Raw genomic sequence first — 19485 nt, forward strand, 5'->3', positions numbered from 1 at the left:
GCTTTTAAAGAAAAAGGTCTGAATGTCAAAATTCAGCCCCAGCTTTGCCACTGAAGTAAAGTCTTTTCAGAGTGCGTCTCAGCACCATCAATTGGCAAGCACACTTTTAAAGAAGAAACACTAGAGGGGCCATCCAGACATACCAGTAACATCAGCCTCATTTGAGAGGTAAAACCAGTAACTGACTTGATGGAATTGTCTGCATGCAGGTGAGATCACTATCCATGTGCTTTTCTTTGCACTTACATTAACTTTTCCACAATGGGTGACCCCATTTTAAAGAAAATATCCAACATGCACACCCGTCTGAGGCTTTGCAGTTTGTATCTCTTGTAACATTCGAGATTAAATATTAAGTCAAGGAGTTGCTTTTTCTTTCAGAGCTTGATGCAACCTCCATTCGCCTTTCCTATTTTGAAACCTGTTGATTTCAACTGGGTGCGTGAATCGGCAGAAATTGACCCATGCCAACTGGATCCGGATACGACATTGGGCGAGCTCCTCCCCTGATGAAGCCAGCTGTTGTTTAGCCTGATTGCTGAATTCTCTTTTCCTTTGCAGCTGGGCAGAGCTTTCAAATTAACTGATTGCACAAAATTCTGCCAGAAGTGGGACTAGCTAACGTCACTCAGACCAGCTCTAAGTTTGGCACTGATTTTAGGTTCCCAGTTGCATTCTTCTGCTTATGGCAGGGGGAGCATTGCTAGCGTGTGTTTCAGCAGGTCAGTTTCGGGCTGTAAAACAGCCTTGGTATGTTTTCTTCTAATCCTGTGTTGGGGGCCTTTGCAGTGTTTCTGGCTGATGCTCAGGAGTGCAACACCTGTCCTTAAAGGAAACCTGCAGTGATTAACTGACGAGTGACGCGATTGCTGCCCACCATGGAAGGGATGACTGGTTTGGTGCGTTCTAGAAATGCCTGTTGCCATTTCGCTCTCTCGCTAATAGTGCCTGGATTTGCTCTGAGAGTGGCCAGTGTTACTAACGCTTTCTATGTGTGATGCCACAGGATTGGAGATAAAAAATAAAAAAATTATAAATCATTGGAGATATACCTATCTCCTAGAACTGGAAGGGACCCTGAAAGGTCATTGAGTCCAGCCCCCTGCCTTCACTAGCAGGACCAAGTACTGATTTTTGCCCCAGATCCCTAAGTGGCCCCCTCAAGGATTGAACTCATAACCCTGGGTTTAGCATGCCAATGCTCAAACCACTGAGCTATCCCTCCCCAAGGAGATGAGGAGGGCAGCCCTGTCCTGGCACATGACACAGATTTTTCAGGTGTGTAAGAGAATTTTTGGGTTAACAGCAGCAACTTCACTAAGTTTTTCCCCAGCACCAGCCCTTGCCTCACATAATGGCTAGGTCTGCACTGGGGTGTTGACCTAAGATACGTAACTTCAGCTACGCGAATAGCGTAGCTGAAGTCGGCGTATCTTAAGTCGATTTACCTGGCCATGAGGATGGCGGCGAGTCGACCTCTGCCGCTCCCCCATCAACTCCACTTCTGCCTCTCGCCGCGATGGAGTTCCGGAGTCAACGGCAGAGCGATCGGGGATCAATTTATCGTGTCTACACTACACGCGATAAATCGATCCCCGATAGATCGATCACTACCCGCGGATCCGGTGGGTAGTGTAGACGTACCAGTGAGTTTGAATCTCTCTTTTGCATTCACACATTCAGGAAATGCAGTTCTGACAAGAGTCTGCCTGCATACCAGACAATCAAGGTGGCAGTTTCCTATTTGCCTGCTGTTAGATGCCTTTTTATGAGCCGTGAGAAACTTCACGGTGCATTTTGAGCGACTTTGTCATTGGATGCAATGATGAAACAGGGTGTTTAGTCCTGCTTCAAATGCAGATCTCACTAAGGACCCCTAATGGGACCCTCCCTAAATACATGGTGGGCTTCCTACACACTTGCCCTTTAAACTTCTATGACCTTTGGGCTAGGAGCTAAAAGAATGGGCTTAGGAATTTCCTTTCAATGGCAGAGGCAGTGCAAGTATTTCCTGCTCAGTTTGTTTATGGACATGATTCCAGCCAAGAATTAAATAACTCTGTTTTATTCGCTGTAGTAAGGACGCTACTGTATCTGAAAAAATGCTGCATTTTAATGGCTTGAGAAGGCAACATCCCACGGCAACGTCTACCTACAGTGGCTAAAGAAACCCAGCAGAAGTGCAGTCTTGGAGCCTTAACATTGCCCCGTCCTGAAGGAAGGGTGTAGCCTCAACAGGACCCCGGTGTCAGTCAGTGGAATTCACACTGCAGGCCAGGAAGGTCCATGTAGGACAGAGGGAGTATTAAGGACCCAGGAGTGATCACTGTGGTTGTCAGGGGAAGCTTTGGTGAATGCAAAGTATTTTCCATAGTGATTCCAGGGAGACTTTGCAAATGACCAGGCAATCATGTGGCTTGGGATGAGGGCAGTTGCTGTTCTTTCCCTTATCTCCTGTGGCTTAATAACTGACACTTCTATAAAGCTTCTCTGCACATAACAAATGGGGAAAACAAAAGCACAGAGCACCTAAGTGACTTCTTTGAGGTCACACAGAATGGACCCCAAATCCCCTACCCCGTGTTCTCACCACTGCCCATCATTTGATTGGAGCAGAACCTGGAGGTTTGACTATGGAAATGCAGGTGATGGTGGAGGTTACATGGGGGAAAGATCCTCATTCTCCTGGTGAGCAGTGATGGGGAAAAAACCAAACAGAATGCAGAGCCTCACAATGTACTGGGCACTGGCAGTAGGTGATGCACATGACAGCAGAGCGAAGAGCTGAGAAAAACCTATGACAGTAGATCGCTAGCCCTTTGCCTCCAGCCCTTCTATCCTGAGCAGCACGCTTCACTAAGGCAAATCCGCTGTGATGCTAATGCAGTTTCTGGAGTACCCCCGTTAGGCACCAGAGGCTTCTGATCATTCTGAATCCAGGGTTCTCAGCCCGGGGCTGGGGGTGTCATGACCACTCTGCCCTTCCCATAGTGCTAGATCCCAGCTAGACGGAAGGGGTCCCCGTATGGAAAAGGCTGAGAAGCCCTGCAAGAGGCCTTCAAGCTCTTATCCTTTTACAATGGCCAGAAGCTGAACTTTCTTGTCTCTAGTCAAGGCTTAAATACAGGCCCTCTCCCGCTACAGAAGCAAAAATACAACCTAGTCTGGACAGTGAATATGTTTTGATTGAACAACGTTTGGGCCAGAGCAAACGCCAGTCATGGTCTCCTGCCTCAAGGGGGCATTCAGGCACCTGGGTGTCTCCTTGCTCCACAGGATGCTCCAAGCGACGGCACTTGTGGCTCTGATCGTTTTGGGGTGGTTTTGTTTTGTTCTGCTGGTAGAGTTTCATGTCACTTATAAATGCGTGTCCTCCTCTCCCTCCAGCTCCTCTTTTGTGAGGTTGTCCATGGGGACTATCCAGCTGTCTCCCAGCTCCCCGTTCAGGTTCACCTTCTTCTCCTGCATCTCTGAGGAGGTCTCCATCACCTCCAGGGTCGGGTTGTCATGGTAGCCATTCTCCATGGTCTGTAGCTCTTCTGTCAGGCGTTGCTGGAAGGGGACAAGAAAAAAAAAAACAGAAATCTTTGGTGAAAACAAAAGCGTGGTCGGTCTGTGGATAAATGTACAGTATTTCCTAGCTGCCAACCTTTATCCTCACAGCATCTGTCCACACTGCACAGTCACCTCACAACCAGACATGTTAGTGTGACTTTCCTGGTGATGACCAAAACTAGACTAGCCAGGGGTGCTGTAGGTCGGGATGGAGGGGCCTAGACTGGACTGGGCAGGGGTGCTGTGGATCAGGACTGAGGTACCTTGGCGGGGCTCTGTGGAGAATCTTACAAAGCATCTGCCAGCCTTTGATGCTACTCAATCAGGGAATTTTAAAAAGAGAGTGAGTCTGAAGTGTACTGCAGCTGGTGGCTTGGTTCTCCCTCAGCTCCTCCTGCCCAGGGCCAAAGACAAGCAATCTGCCTGGCTCACCTCACCAGCTCCTAATTCCTTCAGCAAGACCTTTCCTGAGCTCAACAGCACAGTGTCCTTCAGAACTAGCCGGCTCCACGCTCTGTTTTCTGCACCTGTCCTCCTGGCATCCCCAAAGCAGGAAAAACCCTGCTGTTCGGCTGAACCTTCTTTGACTGGGGCCACCCTTGGTTTTCAGTGCACTTAGGGTCACGAAGTGCCTCTGTATAAATAATGCCACAGAGTCCCACCTTAGTCCTCTGTGACAGAAGACAGAGATGGGAAAAGACAAATAGCTCATCCGCTCCATCTCCCCTTAGCCAGGAAGCGTCGGTCTCCATTCTACGCTCCCTGCTGTCTTTCTTGTCCAGGCTAGTCCCAAGGCATGGGGCTTCACTATTTCACGCCTGATTCACCTCCTCTTCCTAGTGATATGGTGCCTGGAAACAAACCCGATGCTCTAGGAACGGTCACACCAGAGCTGGAGAGATGATTAGTTCCCTGCTCTGGCCATGACGCCCAAGCATGTGCAGCTGGATATTATGCTGGCTCATCTTGCAGTTGTGTCTCATTGCCCACTCATGTCTAACTTGCTGTCCATGCTCCCTCTGTTGTCTCTTTGGGCACTGTTGCGCCTCGCAAGTATCTTGCACTGGTCAGGTGCCCGAGGGATCATCCCCCAGATGTCCTCACCTGGGCCTTTCCCAGCGCATCTTTTTTTTCTGCCCATGTTTCCAATCTCTCTCGGGCTCTTTAGAGGATTTGTCTGTCCTGGTTGGTTCTTGCCACTTCTTCCAGTTTCCTGTCATCAGTCTGTGTTCTGAATGTGTTATTCTAGCCACGCTCGCAGCTCAGCTGTGATGCTAACAAGCCATCACTGTAGAATGAGGCTAGACTTCTGCCCCAGCTACACTGGTTTACCATTACCTGGAGTTTAGCCTGTTAATCATTCTTCAAGTGTTCCTAGCCAAGCCAATTCCAATAGGACTTCAAGAGACACTACATCAAATGCTTTGCTAAAATCCGTTTGACATAGAATCATAGAAAATTAGAATTGGAAGAGATCTCAGGAGGTATCTAGTCCAACCCCCTGCTCAAAGAAGGACCAACACCAACTAAATCATCCCAGCCAGGGCTTTGTCAAGCTGGGCCTTAAAAACCTCAAAGGATGGAGATTTCACCACCTCCCTAGGTAACCCATTCCAGTGCTTCACCACCCTCCTAGTGAAATAGTGTTTCCTAATATCCAACCTAAACCTCCCCCAATGCAACTTGAAACCATTGCTCCTTGTTCTGTCATCTGCCACCACTGAGAACAGCTGAGCTCCATCCTCTTTGGAACCTCCCTTCAGGTAGTTGAAGGCTGCTATCAAATCCCCCCTCACTCTTCTCTTAAGCCCAGTTCCCTCAGCCTCTCCTCGTAAGCCATGTGCCCCAGCCCCCTAATCATTTTCGTTGCCCTCTGCTGGACTCTCTCTAATTTGTCCACATCCTTTCTGTAGTGGGGGGCCCAAAACTGGACTTAATACGCCAGGTGTGGCCTCACCAGTGCCGAATAGAGGGGAATAATAATTTCCCTCGATCTGCTGGCAATGCTCCTACTAATACAGCCCAATATGCTGTTAGCCTTCTTGGCAACAAGGGCACACTGCTGACTCATATCCAGCTTCTCGTCCACTGTCATCCCCGCGTCTTTTTTCTGCAGAACTGCCGCTTAGCCAGTTGGTCCCCATCTCAGTCCAGAAAGCAAAGCAATTAAGTTTCTGGCAGGATTTCTTCCTCAAGAAACCCACCGCTCATGCTGCTAATTGCTCATGGCTCTGCACAGTTACTTCGTGTTCCCCTTTGCAGTTTGACTGTGGGTGGAAATCGGCCTTATGGGCTGACAACAGCCAGGATCACCCTGCCTTCATTTTTTGGGAAGTGGGCACCAGATTGTACTTGCCCTTCCCCCACGCCTTCCTCCCCTGCCCTCTGGTCTGTGACGTTTCTAAAATAACTACAGCAAACTAGCTGGCTCTCAAATGGCCCGCGGGATGACTGTTCTACCAGGCTGAACGTGGGCGCTGAATCCTCCCTTGTAATGCAGCCCCCTTACAATGAAAGCGACAGCGGGGACCAGGGCACAGAGCATGTATCGGAGCTGTGGGGTCTATCCCCACCTCTGGCACTGACCTGCTGTGGGACCGTGCGCTATTACCTCTGATTTGCCTACCTCCCACACGCTGCCTGTCTTGTCTAGAAAGGCCTTGTCTACATGGGAGAGTTGTTGTGTGGGCGGGAGTTTTGCTTTGCTACAACCCAAGGAGTGAATTTAAGCTGCTACAGTTATAAGCGAAAGGCATGACTATTAATATAGGGGTTTAACACCTGCCCCACCCCGCCTCCGGGCACTCATTCCTATGAGTGGCTTTTTTTGATTCAGCTTGTGTTACTTGGGAAGGGGCTTAAGCTAAACCAAAAAAGCTGTTCTTAAACCAGAATCAGTGTGTGCACCCTGAGGGTGGGGTGTGTGTGTGTTATATTGGTCTGAGTACATGGGCACAACTGGTACAACATTCCTGTGTAGCCATGGCCTTAGGCAATAAGCTCTTCAGGGCACGGACCTGTCATTGGTTACGTGGCCGTACAGCACCTAGCACAAACAGGGCCGGTTAGCTGCTGCTGTTAGAAATATTAGAAGCCAGGCTGCTGCCATGGCAACGCCTCAGGAGCCAGCGGCTGGAAGTGCTGCTTTGTAAAAAGAAAGCCAGCGGCTCTGATTGGCGCTCACGCAACTCAGGCCGGCTGTGTTCAATTCCATCACTTACATATTGCAGCGGGAGCCTCTTCGGCGCTGCCTCCGCAAACCGCCCGCTTCTGAATGCCTCCCTGCAGACAGGTGGGGAGCTGAAGTGGGTGTTGATCCTAGCAGCGCGTCACTCAGACCAGGGTTTCTCAACCCAGGGGTCGGGACCCAAAATTGGGTTGCCAGAATGTTTCAAAGGGTCGCGTGGCAGCTCCTGTCCCACGAGTCTGGCTGAGCTCACCTCCCTGCTTCAGGCGCTGCAACCCCTGGGGTCCCAGTGCCGCTCAGGGTTGGCCCAGCCGCCATGGCGACCGGAGTCCAGGTAGGCCAAATCTGAGTGAGTGGCACTGCCATCCCATGAGCCAGGTCACAGCTCCACTCGCACAAATTTAGTCCAGTCAGGGGTGAGGCCAAACCTGAGCAGCACGAGAGCCAAGCCCAGCCAGCCCCACAGCACTGGAGCTGCCACTATGGGGTGAGTGTCGGGCAGGACCCAACCCCACTGTGGGGCAGAACAGGGACAAATCCACCTGCAGGCCTCCACCCCCAGATTATTTACTGGGTTGCGACAGGCCCTAAACATTGCCAGATGGGTCCTGATCCCCAAAAGGTTGAGAACCACGGGACTAGGGTTTAAGGCTAGAAGGGACCCCCCGGACTATCTAGTCTGATCTCCTCTATAGCCCAGGCCTCCACCACCACCCAGCACCCGCACACCCAGCCCAACAACCGGAATCAGACCCAAGTATCCCAGCCCTCAGGTGCCTACACTGTGCCAATGGCAGGGAATTGCCACAGCTGTCTGCTCCCCGAAGCTGTCTGCTCCCCATCACCCCTATGTCTATTTAAAACTCAGCCCTGCGTTGGAGCAGCCTCGCCGGCTCTGAAGCAGGGGCCTGGTCTTTTCAGGTCCAAATGCAGCCTCACTTTCATCCCGCTCTTAATCGTCAATCTTGTCTGTGGCTGGTTCCTCGGGGCTTGACAAACAGGCCGAGGAGCGAGTCCTTCAGTGTCTAGACAGGATGCTGCCACTTCCTGTTTGGTGACTCGACTGCGGCTTTTCTCTCATGTTTGTAGATTAAATAATCATGGTGAATTAAGTGCGCTTGGAAGGACATTTGGAGATGGAGGGATGACCTGGCTCTGTGCTAGCAAGGACCTGCAATGGGGATTGGGGAGGGGAAAGGGGCGTGTGCCCATTTTTGCTCTGATGATGTATAAAGAAGGCCTGAAATGTATTTGCCGAGGGGAGCAGAGAAATCATCTGCTTGTCTTTTACATTAGAACTTCAGGCCTCATCAGCCCCGGAAGACACCTGTGGTCTCGTCCCTCCAGTCCCAAGAGGCTGAGAGCTGAGCCGTGACGCTCAGCTACACGGGAGGGGTTTGCTCTGATGTAGCTGCACTGGTGGAAACCCCCGGCCTATGGCTCCTCAGCTGCCGGGCAATGGTTTCGAAGAGGGGTAACGGCAGCAGCGTACACCGCTGTTTGCACGGAAGTAGCTGCACTGCCTCAGAAATCCTCACCAGGGAAGGGATTTTCAAGTCAGGGTGCTCCACAGCCATTGCTTTTCGTCTCTGCTAAGAGCTCCTCTGCTCTAATGAGCACTTGGGACAAAGTGAGCGAAAGATGGAGCCGCCTGCCCCTTCCGGTGTAAGAACCCACATTACCCATCAGCGCCCCAGTCCTCCAGCAAACCCCAGGGAGAGCAGCTGGCCTGTTCCAATTTCTTAGCCAGCCTTCCGAGTCACCGCTAAGGCCTGTCTTCCTCAGGGCAGAGAGAGCCTTTCTTCTCAAGGACGTCAGCCTGACTCCAGCCCAGGCCCACGATTACAGATACCTGTTACTGTCTGTGCCTGGCCAGCGGCCTTTTGGGACATGAGTGTGCTGAGCTGCAGTCCAATTCCTAGCGGACAGGTGTCTACCTTGCAGTGAAACGGACCTAAAAATCACACGTCTGCCTGAAAATGTGTTTAAACCTTTAAATGGCAGTAGACAACACTCAGCACTGACAGCTCGTGGTGTATAATCAGTGTCACTCCTTCCCCCATACAGCGAGTTGCACCTGTTGTTGGGCCTCTCACAGAGCAAGAAAGGTGAGAGAAATATGTACGCTCCGGTTGGGTGTGTACAGCACCTAGCACACTGCAGTCCTGGGCCAGGATTAGGGCTCCTAAGCACTACAGCAATACAAGGAATTCACACTGATGGGGGCTCCAGCCCAGGTAGGGTCTGTAACCACTTCTCATGCTTTTTTCTTTTTTTTTTTTTATACAGTTAATTTCAAGCTGACAGTGACCCTGGTTGTGGTCTCGTCAATGAAATGGACCTAAAGACCAGCCCATCTTTTTGCTCCTGATTGCAGAGGCAGGGCACAAGAGAAGCAGCCCCGAGTGTAAGAAGCTGGGGCTATAGCCCTCGCTGTTGTTAATCCACCTCCCCGAGAGATGGTAGCTGGGTCAATGGAAGAATTCTTCTGCCGACCTAGTGTTGTCCACGCTGGGGCTTAGGTCAGCTTCACGATGTCGCTCAGGACTGTGGATTTTTCACACCCCTACGCATCATAACTGGGTTGACCTCACTCTTCAGTGTAAACGAGCCCTGAGTGATCACCTTCTATAGACATTTCTAAGCCAATTGAAAGGAGGATTTTAATTCTCTGAAAAATCCCACATCGCCCTCAGGAGAACTTGTGAAGACCTCTAGTGGTTTTGCCCTATCATAGGATTCTTGCATATGATATTGTCAAATTCCTTTTCCGTTAGATCCAAACTTTTATCAGTAGCAACTGGAGCTGTGTAAACCGAGGGAGCAGTGACTTGTACTTTGGTTTCTTTTGGCTCTTTACACTGATACTATAGCCAGCCTTTTAGCTCGCAAGCTTGGCACCAGATGTTGCCTTTATCTGTTAGGTTTGAGACCGGACTCTGCACAGGCGAGCAAAGGGATTTCCCTAGCAGTGCTAAACTAAAGAGTTAAATTGCTGCCGCAGCAACCATCACTCCTGGCGGTCTTTGATCTAAAAGGGTGTAGTGCCTGCGCCCTCCTGTGGACATCAACTGTGTCTGCAAGTCACATTTGCATTTCCTATAGCACAGAGCGATACAATGACTGTCCAGCAGTGCCAGTGAGGGTAGGGTGACCAGATGTCCCGATTTTATAGGGACAGTCCTGATTTTGGGGATTTTTCTTATATAGGCTCCTATTACCCCCCACCCCCTGTCCTGATTTTTCACACTTGCTGTCTGGGCACACTAACTGAGGGGTTAGCGGGAGTAAATCAGTACAGGCCAATATTCTGACTGGTAGGGAACCTTGGGGAGCAACAGTCCAGCCTGCTCTGCTGTGAGCCTGATCCTCCCAGGGAAACTCAAAGGGACATGAACAGGAGAAACATACGACACCCTGTCAGATTAGCCCATTGTAAACCCTACTGTTCTGAGCACAATGGACTCACCCATCAGCTTCTAAGGAGGCACTCAGGCCTAGTGCCCCAAAGGTATTTAGGTGCGTAACTCAAACTGGGGCTTTGATCCTCTGCTACCTTAGCTACACTATGAGAATCTACAGGGATGGGATGCAGGCTCAGGGCAGGACGCCAAGCTGCCCCTCATTTCAAAAACACAGCCTTTTGGGCTGCATGCTCAGTGACTGTGCCTGTGCTCGCTGTGTTAGCCAGGGATTTAATTTGGACGAGGGCCTGAGGAAAAAACTTGCCACCCACTTAAAAATGTTGGGCATGTGGGAACTGTCAGCCCATCTTGTCCCGTATCCTGTCTCTGATAGAGGCGAGTGTTAGATCTGTTACAGAAACTGCGTAACGGGCAGATTGTTCCATGACTTTCCCCTGGGGGCATCTCCTGGTTGATTTCCTGAGGGGGCAGAGTCTGGGTTACAGCTGGCTGAAAAATGCCAATTCTTTTTCGCAGGATATTTTAAAATTTTTGAAAGAAATCAAATCGCTTTGGGGGGTGGGTTTTCATCAAAAAAGAAAAAAAAATTCAAGGGAAATTTTGAAAAAAAAAGAACCCCCAAAACCTGTTTGATAACCAAAATTTTTACCCATTTTTGTTTTTCTATCAGAAAACCAGTTTCATTGCCAACAGAGCGATTCCCCCAAAGCATTTTCTGTGCTTGACCAAAAGCAATTTGCATCACAACTAGGTTTCCCTGGGACAAAATTCTGACCAGCTCTTGCCTGTCTAAAGTAATGGGAGGGGAAGGGGGACTTCTCCATGTCAGTCCTCCCAGCCCAGCCAGGCTGACAGAGCCGAGCAGCCAGCCCCACACGTCCCCAAGGAATTCAGGGTGGCTGGCAGTGGTCTGATCCCAGGACCACCTCTCTGCTTCTGGCAATAGCCCCGTCCACATTAGGACACAGCTCCCTTCTCCCCCACCATGCAGGTCACCCCAGCCCTCTGGCTGCTGACTGACTAAACAAAACGCCCCTGCCCTGCAGGGGGCTGGGGACATAACGGGAAGCCCCCGCGGGTGCTTACCTGATCCTTCCTACGGGCGACCCGCTGGTGGCAGCAGCCGTAGATGGCAGCGATGAGGAGCAGGGAGCAGGCCATGCACACGATGGTGATGATCAAGGGCATGCTGAACCGGTCCTCATTCTCCTCCTCCATCTGCTTGTCGGCGTACGTGACGTTGCCAATGCCAAGCTGCCAAGGGCAGGAAGGGTGAGGGGGCAGATCCAGCAGCACCTGCCCTCCCTTCCCTTGGTGCCTAGCCTGCGTTGACAGAGCGCCCGCCCCCTCGGCCTCCACTGCAGTCCTCTTTCCATGGCACGGCAAGCGGCCCAGCTCCTGCTCGCGCTCCCGAGCCTGGGCCTGCACAGAACGGCCAGCTGCACAATCAGCTGGCGCATACAACTGCGGCGTGTGCTGTGCTGCCCTGCCCTGGCAGGGGCTCCAGGCAGCCTGCGCAGAGGGGAAGGAGGGATGTCCAAGGACAGCAGCCGGGCTGAGTGAGACGTCACCCCCATGTTCCCGTCCCCTGCGAACTGGCTCCTCTTAGTCACAGGCTAAAGCCCTTTAGAAATGGAGACGCTGATTGCCTTGGGGCTGGCATGGCAGGGAGCAGTGGGACTGTCTTCCAGCCCCAGAGCTCCAGCCAATGTCATCTCGGCAGCGTTTGCCCAAAGCCTCCTCCCCAGGAACGGGAAGTGGGGTTCGTCCGGGGGGGGGGGGGGGAGAGACCCACTCACCTGCTGGAGCTCTCCCTTCTTCGTCCCCAGCAGGTCAAAGAGCTCCTTGGGCGCAGCGTTGGCTGTAGGGAGAAACGAGACAGAGGTGAAGGGCGGCCCCCTGAGTAACGGCTACGCCACGCGGCCTGCCCCAGGCGGAGCTCGGGGCATTCAGCCTCCATCTCACACATGAGGAAACGGGGCAACTTGCCCCAGGCCCTGCAGTGAATAAATGGCAGCCTGGGCCTCTGCAGAGAAGCCAAGGATTAAACGGGGGAGGGAGACTGCCCAGCCCTCTCTGCATGTCAGGCTCAGTGCATGACCACCTGAGGTCCCTTCCAACCCTGATCGTCTATGATTCTATTGGGTTAAGGAGTCTGTGGGCCCGAGGAGGCCGTGCTGCTGGCTGTGCTTTGCCTGCCGCCGGGATGCTCGTTGGGTTGGAGCCCAGGGCTGTAACGCTAATAATACCGTTCAGCAGCACGACACCCAGGCCCAAAGCAAACTGGTTCAAAGGAGATTTTTGGTGCCGGAGCACCGGCTGAGGGAAGGGCTGCCTGAGCCCTGCATGCGGCGCTATGACACACGTGCTGCAGAGCGTGACAAGAACAGAAATCAAAGCAGGCGCAAACCTCGCAGGGCAGCTAGTCCCTGCCCCGCCTGCGCTGGGCTGCTCCCTCCGTGGGATCCCACAGCCCTCTGGCCGCTCCGGCTGTCCTGCTCCCTCCGCGGGATCCCACGGCCCTCTGTCTGCTCCGGCTGTCCCGTTTGTGCAGCGGGCTGGGCTGCTCCCTCCGCGGGATCCCACAGCCCTCTGGCCGCTCCGGCTGTCCCGTTTGTGCAGCGGGCTGGGGCCACATGGGGAGCGGACGCAGCCCTGGGGCGGGGAGCCGGGGCTGTTTTCACTAGCGTGATGGGCTTTGGGGATTGGTTTCGGGCCTCATAAGCGCCAAGTGTTTCAAACAATCACCCTAAGCACGCACTTGAGTCCCTGAGGGACACCTGAATCCCCGCGGCTGGCCTGTGCCAGCTGACTCGGGTGAAGGGGCTGTGTAACTGCAGTGTAGCCATTCGGGCTCAGGCTGGAGCCCTGGGCTCTAGGCCCCTGCGAGGTGCCGGGGGGGCTCCCAGAGCTCAGGCTGCAGGCTGAGCCCCAGTGTCTACACTGCAATTAAACAGCCCCTTCGCCTGAGGCCAGCTGTGGGTGCCTCACTGCGGTGTAGACGTACCCACAGCACAAGAGGGCAGCTCCGAATCCCAGCCCCTGCCTACCCTGTGCCCAGGCCGTGGGAGGCCCATTACAGGCAGTGCTGTGTGCACTGGAAGCAGACAGCACGGGGGAACGTGAGGCAAGGAGGCTGGTGGTCGAAGAGCAGCTCACAGGCCAGGAGTCACTTCCCTGCCCCCAAGGGCAGGCGTCCTTCATAGAGCGCGGGAAGGATCAGATTGTTCCCGGGAGTTTGGCAAATGGCCTCTGCCAAGCAGTGGGCTCCTACCTCTCCCCAGCAGGTGGGGCTGTTACTGAGGTGACCATGCAGCGGGGGGGGCGTGGCCTGCTAAACCCAGGGTTGTGAGTTCAATCCTTGAGGAGGCCACTTAGGGATCTGGGGCAAAAATTGGTCCTGCTAGTGAAGGCAGGGGGCTGGACTCAATGACCTTTCAAGGTCCCTTCCAGTTCTAGGAGATTGATATATCTCCTATTATTATTATTATTATTATGCTGTAGCAGGGCTGTGTGCCCAGAGCACCAGCTTGGGTTATTTAGGTCCGCCTGAGCTTTGAGATCCCCTCTCCACACACTCGCCTGCATGAGATCACTGGCAAGGCTGGTACCAGCAGCTCTCCCTGGTGGGTAGAGGGGGAAGACCATGCACTGCTCTCATTTTCTCTCCCTTCCCCACCATGCCAGGAGTGGCATTAAACAGAGAGGCAGGTGCTACCCTCCTCGGCTGTGAGAGTAAGTCCCTGCTCCAGTACCAGCTGCCTCAGAAGAAAGTGAAAGAGCCCCCCCTAGGAGGCAGTTCCAGAATAACCTGCCCCGAGGGGAGATCTCTTCCTGACCCCAGGCAGCTAGCAGTAAGCTTCTGCCCTGAAGCATGAGAGCTCTGGCCTGTCCTGCTTGTGTAAACTGGCTCTAAGTGCCTGGCTTTGCTGAACGAAGGGGAGTCCCTCCCCAGGCCCTGTAAACACTGTCCTCTCCTCTGTGGGTGCCCAAAGGAGGTCGGTCCTCGTGGGACCCTTTAACCATGGAAGCACCTGCAGCCTGGAAGCTGGACTGAAACCTACCACCTCATTTCACATCAGCAACCCAGCAGCCATCAAAGTGACATTCAGTCACGCCTGAGCTGGGCTGGATTTGAACCAGGGCCCCTGCAGGGAGAGATCATTGCACAGCTACTCTCCTGAGCCGCCATGGGGTGAGGCTTTTCTCTCTCTGGCCTGGGCTCCAGGCCCTTGTTGATACTGGCTAGTGGGTCGTAACCCTACTGGAAGATGAAATCGAACTGATCCACCTGGCAACTAGGTTTGGAACCAGAGCGGTGGCCTAGCCGTTTACTGATTGCTGGGGCCACTGGGCTTCCGTCACAGCCCAAAGGACGACAGCGGGAACAATGGAGCCCAAACCAGCCCTTAATGGAAAGTACTGGAGTCCCCAGTAAGGCTGATTACACAGCTCCATGATTTCCACCAGGCCTCCTGAAGAAGCTAAAACAGTGGTGCCCAAACTTCCTCTCGCCCTCCCCCCGACCCCCCAGTAATGGAATGTGTCTGCACCCCCCGGGCCTGGGGCGGAGTCGTGGCCAGGCTGGGGCCAAGAGCGGAGGCCTGAGGCCAAGCATGCGGGCTCGGGGCTTACAGCAGGGGGCTGGTGGCTGAGCCATGGCCTGGAGCAGGGTGCTGGGAGTGGAACTGGGACAACAGCTATGGCTGAGGCCAGGGCCAGAGCGGGGCTGGGTGGTGCTGCTCCCTGCCGTCCACCCCCCACCCCGTGGGAGGCTGGCCCAGGCCGCCACCTCCCCCCCACGCCGGACATTCCTCCATGCCACTGCAGAGGGGTACACCCCCCCAGTTTGGGGACCACTGGGCTGAAAGGTCTTCAGCAGTGAGACACCCCCCGCCCCCTCCCCTCCTGCAAAGCCCTTGGGTAGTGGGCAGGGCTCACTTTGCACAGAAACTCCGAGCACAGCAATCCTGTTGGGGGAGTTCCCAACGGCGGTCAGGCGCACGGTGCAGATGTCTCGGCTCCGGTTGAATGTGGCCTTCACAGCTTTGCAGAGCATGTTGTGCAGGGAGGAATCCACAGGGTTGCCCTGCAGGGACAGAAAGCACATCGGCTAAGCCAGCAGATACAGCTGCCAACCAACTTTCTGCGCCCCAGGTCTGCCTGGGTCCAGCGCCCCAGGTCAAATCCAACCCAGCACTGTCGTGCAACAAGCGTGATGGTTCTCAGCCCTGTTCTGGAGGGAGAGGGCAGGTGCTACATCACAGAACCACACCAGCACTGGGCACGAATTGGCCCCTTTGTGGGTGGTCTCAGCCAAGTGTGAACAACCCTCTTGTCCCAAGAGGTGGTACCTCCAGGTCAGAGATGGAGGCGGTGCTATGGTGACCAGCCACCTTTGAAATGGAGGCCGGGCCAGATTTAGTTTATCGCTCTATGGTACTTATACACCTTGTCCCCCCAGTCACCATAGTATCTGAGCGCCTCCCAGTCCTTAATGCCGTTATCCTCCCACGTTTTGACGGGTTTAGCCTCACAACACGGATGGGAACGAGGCACAGAGAGGCTAAGCGACTTGGCCATGGTCACATGGGAAGTCTGCAGGCCAGCAAGGAATGACCCCAAGTCTCGCACATCCCCATGCTAGAGCCCTAACCATTAGGCCAGCTTCCGCTGCATTAAAAGAATATGGTCGGGAGCTTGCTTTTGAGACGCTGAAATAGTGGCAACAGTTTCCTGCCTGGGGAGTCCTAGGGATGGTCTTGTCGCCAATAAGGTGTTTGTGACACAGCAACCCCTTGGCAAAGAGTGCCCTGTTCTTTGCAACCATCTCGCCCCTCAAAACTGAGAAACTCACGACACCAACCAGGTCTCACAGGGTATTTACCCATAAAGAGATGCTCCTAATGGGTCTGGATTCGTAATCAGGGTGTGCTGTACGTATGCTAGTTAATAAGGTATTGCTATTGAAGATATGCTTTATGGACTTGGCGTAAAAGTTAGTCACCTGAGGATAATGTATCTGGGCAGAAGGCAGGTGTCACCGAGCCCTGCTCAGCCGGCAAGGTATTTGTCGACCCCTCCCGCTCCATCCCAAGACGGTCAATGGAAAAACCCCAGAGTCAGCTGCAAACAACTGAAACCACTTGGAGGTGAAAAGAAGCATAGCAGGCAGGCGATGGCCCTGGCTGGGAATAAAGACAAAAGACTAATTCACTGTATGGCGGGGGGGGGAGGGAGAAACCTACTTTATTAACGAGGAAAGAGTGTAGCCCCAAGTCTGGGGTGTTATGATTTTGTTTTGTATTGTAGACATGTTTCCACCTTTCTCTGTTGTTTCTCGCTGACTCTCGGTTCTTTCTTAAATAAACTGTCTTTTATTTCATGACACATGCTGCGTGGTTTATGGGAACGGGGATTTAAGGGAAAACTGGGGCCCACGGCACAGCATCTGGGATTTTTGTGAGCAGCCAGGGCTGGATAACACAGGAGAACGATTCACAAGGACTCAGGACCTGGGACATCCCTACTGCTAAGGAGAAGCCAGTGCTGGCAGAGGCCAGAGGAGAGGGCTTGTGAGGCTGGTGGTGGCAGAGATTCCCCTGCACGTTCTGCTGAGACGCCCGCCCGTGGGAGGCAGGGGGTAACAAGGCGGCTCTCAGGCCCAGGTGCCCCGAGGCATCACAGGGCTGCCTCTCTTTCTAGCCCCCCAGCTTCTGCAAAGCAGGCGACGACCGACATTGGCTGCTTCCCTCCCCATGTAAACATGGGACCAGTCTCCCTCTGGTCTCGCCTAATAACCCCAGAGGAGACTGGGCGCTAACGGTCACCACACCACTGCCTCGTTGAGCAGCAGTGGGCGTCTTGCCTGGGGCTTTTTCTCTGCTGAGCCCAGATGCCCCAGCTGCTCCGGCTGTACACACGGGGCCCAGGAGTGTCCCTCCTGGCCGCGGCCTCCGCAGCCTTCCCTCTTCATCTGCCTTGTGCCTCAGCCCCAAGGCCAGGAAGAGTTTCGAAGCAGTTTCTTTATCACAAGCCAAATGCAGCTGGCCGGAGTTCTTCGCCAGGGCACGACCGGCCTTATCTGAGGGCTGCAGCTTTTGGAGTTACAGAAATAGCAACTCCCGGAGGGCTGCGGGGAGCCAGATCACGCTTGCATGTCCCTGGCCCCGGCTTCAAACGAGCTGGGCTGTGCCCTTACCGAGCCGGGAGCCAGGGGATAGGATGGGGCAGGGTAAACAGGGCCCTGCGAGGGAGCAGGCCTGACGGATGGTGGATGAAGAGCCCCAAGTCCCAGAGACAAGCAGGGCCCCGGTCAGCTCCCATCTCACGGGGATTTGTGAGCAAATGGCTGGGCTTGTGACACTGAGCATGTGCTGTGCAGGTACCAGGTACTGAGCTGTGCCAGGCTCGGGGGCAGAGCCCGGGGGAGAAGGGGGCGCCCGGGAGCTCCTGGAACAGTGTGGGGAAGGGAGGGAGGGCTGAGCTGGGGAGGTCAGAGCCCGGGGGAGAAGGGGGCGCCCGGGAGCTCCCAGAACAGTGCAGGGAGGGCCTGAGCTGGGGGGTCAGAGCCCAGGGGAGAAGTGGGCACCCGGGAGCTCCCAGAACGGTGCAGGGTGGGCCTGAGCCGGGGGTCAGAGCCCGGAGAAGAAAGGGGTGCCCAGGAGCTCCCGGAAAGGTGCCAGGCAGGGCTGGGGGTCAGAGCCCGGAGGAGAAGGGGGCGCCCGGGAGCTCCCGGAACGGTGCAGAGGCGGGGGGTCTGAGCTGTGGGGGTCAGAGCCCAGGGGAGAAGGGGGTGCCTGGGAGCTCCCGGAAAGGTGCAGGGGAGGGGGGAGCTGAGCTGGGGGGTCAGAGCCCGGGGGAGAAGGGGGTGCCCAGGCGCTCCCAGAACGGTGCAGGGGGGGGCTGAGCTGGGGGGTCAGAGCCCGGGGGAGAAGGGGGTGCCTGGGAGCTCCTGGAAAGGTGCAGGGAGGGGGGAGCTGAGCTGCGGGGTCAGAGCCAGGGGGAGAAGGGGGGCGCCTGGGAGCTCCTGGAACGGCGCAGGGGGGGCTGAAGTGGGGAGTGGAGCACAAACACCGGTTTGGCAGCTGTGTGCTGTGACTACGGCTCAGTTCACTAAGTCCCATCATCTGTCTGTTACGTCCTGCTCCCCCGTCTGTCTCCAGCCACTGCCTGACCTTATGCTCCCACCGTGGCTCTCTGGGGTCGGGACCGTCCCTCTGTTCTTTGCACACACAGAGCCCAGGACAACGGGGCCCTGCCATCTAGGTGCTATCACAAAACACACCCTATTAAGGGTGATGCTGCTGGGGACTGGAGCACAGGGGACAGTGAGGTGGGGAGGGGGCAGCCAGTGTGAGCCCAGAAGAGCTGAGCGTCCTAATCCCTCACGTCTCAGTTAATTTAGCCGTCTCACTTGGCCTCCCTTTAGCTCCTGGGCTAGAAGGAGCTGGGCCCAGCCACACAGCAGTGGCCCAGGAGCTGGTGCTTCCTTTGCCTGAGTCCTCAGCCCGCTCCCGTGGCGAGGTGAGGCCAGTCTCTCTGCTAAGCCCCTGGGCTCGCAGCCACCAAGAGCGCAGTTGCTTTATTCCTGTCCTCTGCCCCCCTGACCTCCTAAGGAACAACCTCGCCCCTCCTTGTCTAAATATTTGCAAAGCGGCTGAGGAGGCGCCCGTGGTGGTGACAGGATGCACATGCTCCGGAGGAAGGAACGTTCCCCAGCCGCCTGCGTGAGGGAGTTCGCCTGCATTGTTAGCCTCCCAGCAGGGACAAGGGCCCTTGGCCTCAGCTCCATGAGACCGGGGCGAGATCCAGGTGCTGCCCTTCTCCTGCCCTTTCGCTTTCCACCAGGAAAGTCAGGCCCTGGCAGGCTCTTCAATCGCACAGCGAGCTCCTCTGAGGCTCCCACCTTCCTCTGACCCAGCCAGCCCTGCCCACAGGTCGAAGCAGGGCTCTGGAGGTGCTGGGCTTTGGCTGTGGCACTCAGCGCACGTGTTGCTGAAAGAGCTACAAAAGGAGATCGTGCCAAACCAATCTGATCTCCTTCTTTGAGAAGGTAACAGATTTTTTTTAGACAAAGGAAACGCAGTGGATCTAATTTACCTCAATTTCAGTAAGGCATTTGACACGGTTCCACATGGGGAATTATTAGCTAAATTGGAAAAGATGGGGCTCAATATGAAAACTGAAAGGTGGATAAGGAACTGGTTAAAGGGGAGACTACAACGTGTTGTACTGAAAGGTGAATTGTTAGGCTGGAAGAAGGTTACTAGTGGAGTTCCTCAGGGATCGGTTTTGGGACCAATCTTATTTAATCTT

The 19485-nt window shown here is 54.5% G+C and overlaps 1 protein-coding gene across 1 annotated transcript in view; it reads right to left on the bottom strand.

Annotated features, from left to right (window-relative positions):
• Positions 1-1520: 1520 nt before the first annotated feature.
• Positions 1521-19485, bottom strand: part of PODXL (podocalyxin like) — an 88903-nt gene continuing 70938 nt past the window's right edge. Inside the window, exons 5-8 of the mRNA XM_039519650.1 lie at positions 15109-15256; positions 11967-12028; positions 11254-11421; positions 1521-3552 (exon numbers count right to left, since the gene is read on the bottom strand). Of these exons, the coding sequence (XP_039375584.1) occupies positions 3358-3552; positions 11254-11421; positions 11967-12028; positions 15109-15256 (573 nt within the window). The 3' untranslated portion in view covers positions 1521-3357. The remainder of the gene's footprint in view (positions 3553-11253; positions 11422-11966; positions 12029-15108; positions 15257-19485) is intronic.

This window comes from Mauremys reevesii, linkage group 1 (assembly GCF_016161935.1).
Source record: "Mauremys reevesii isolate NIE-2019 linkage group 1, ASM1616193v1, whole genome shotgun sequence".
Classification (NCBI taxonomy): domain Eukaryota; kingdom Metazoa; phylum Chordata; order Testudines; family Geoemydidae; genus Mauremys; species Mauremys reevesii.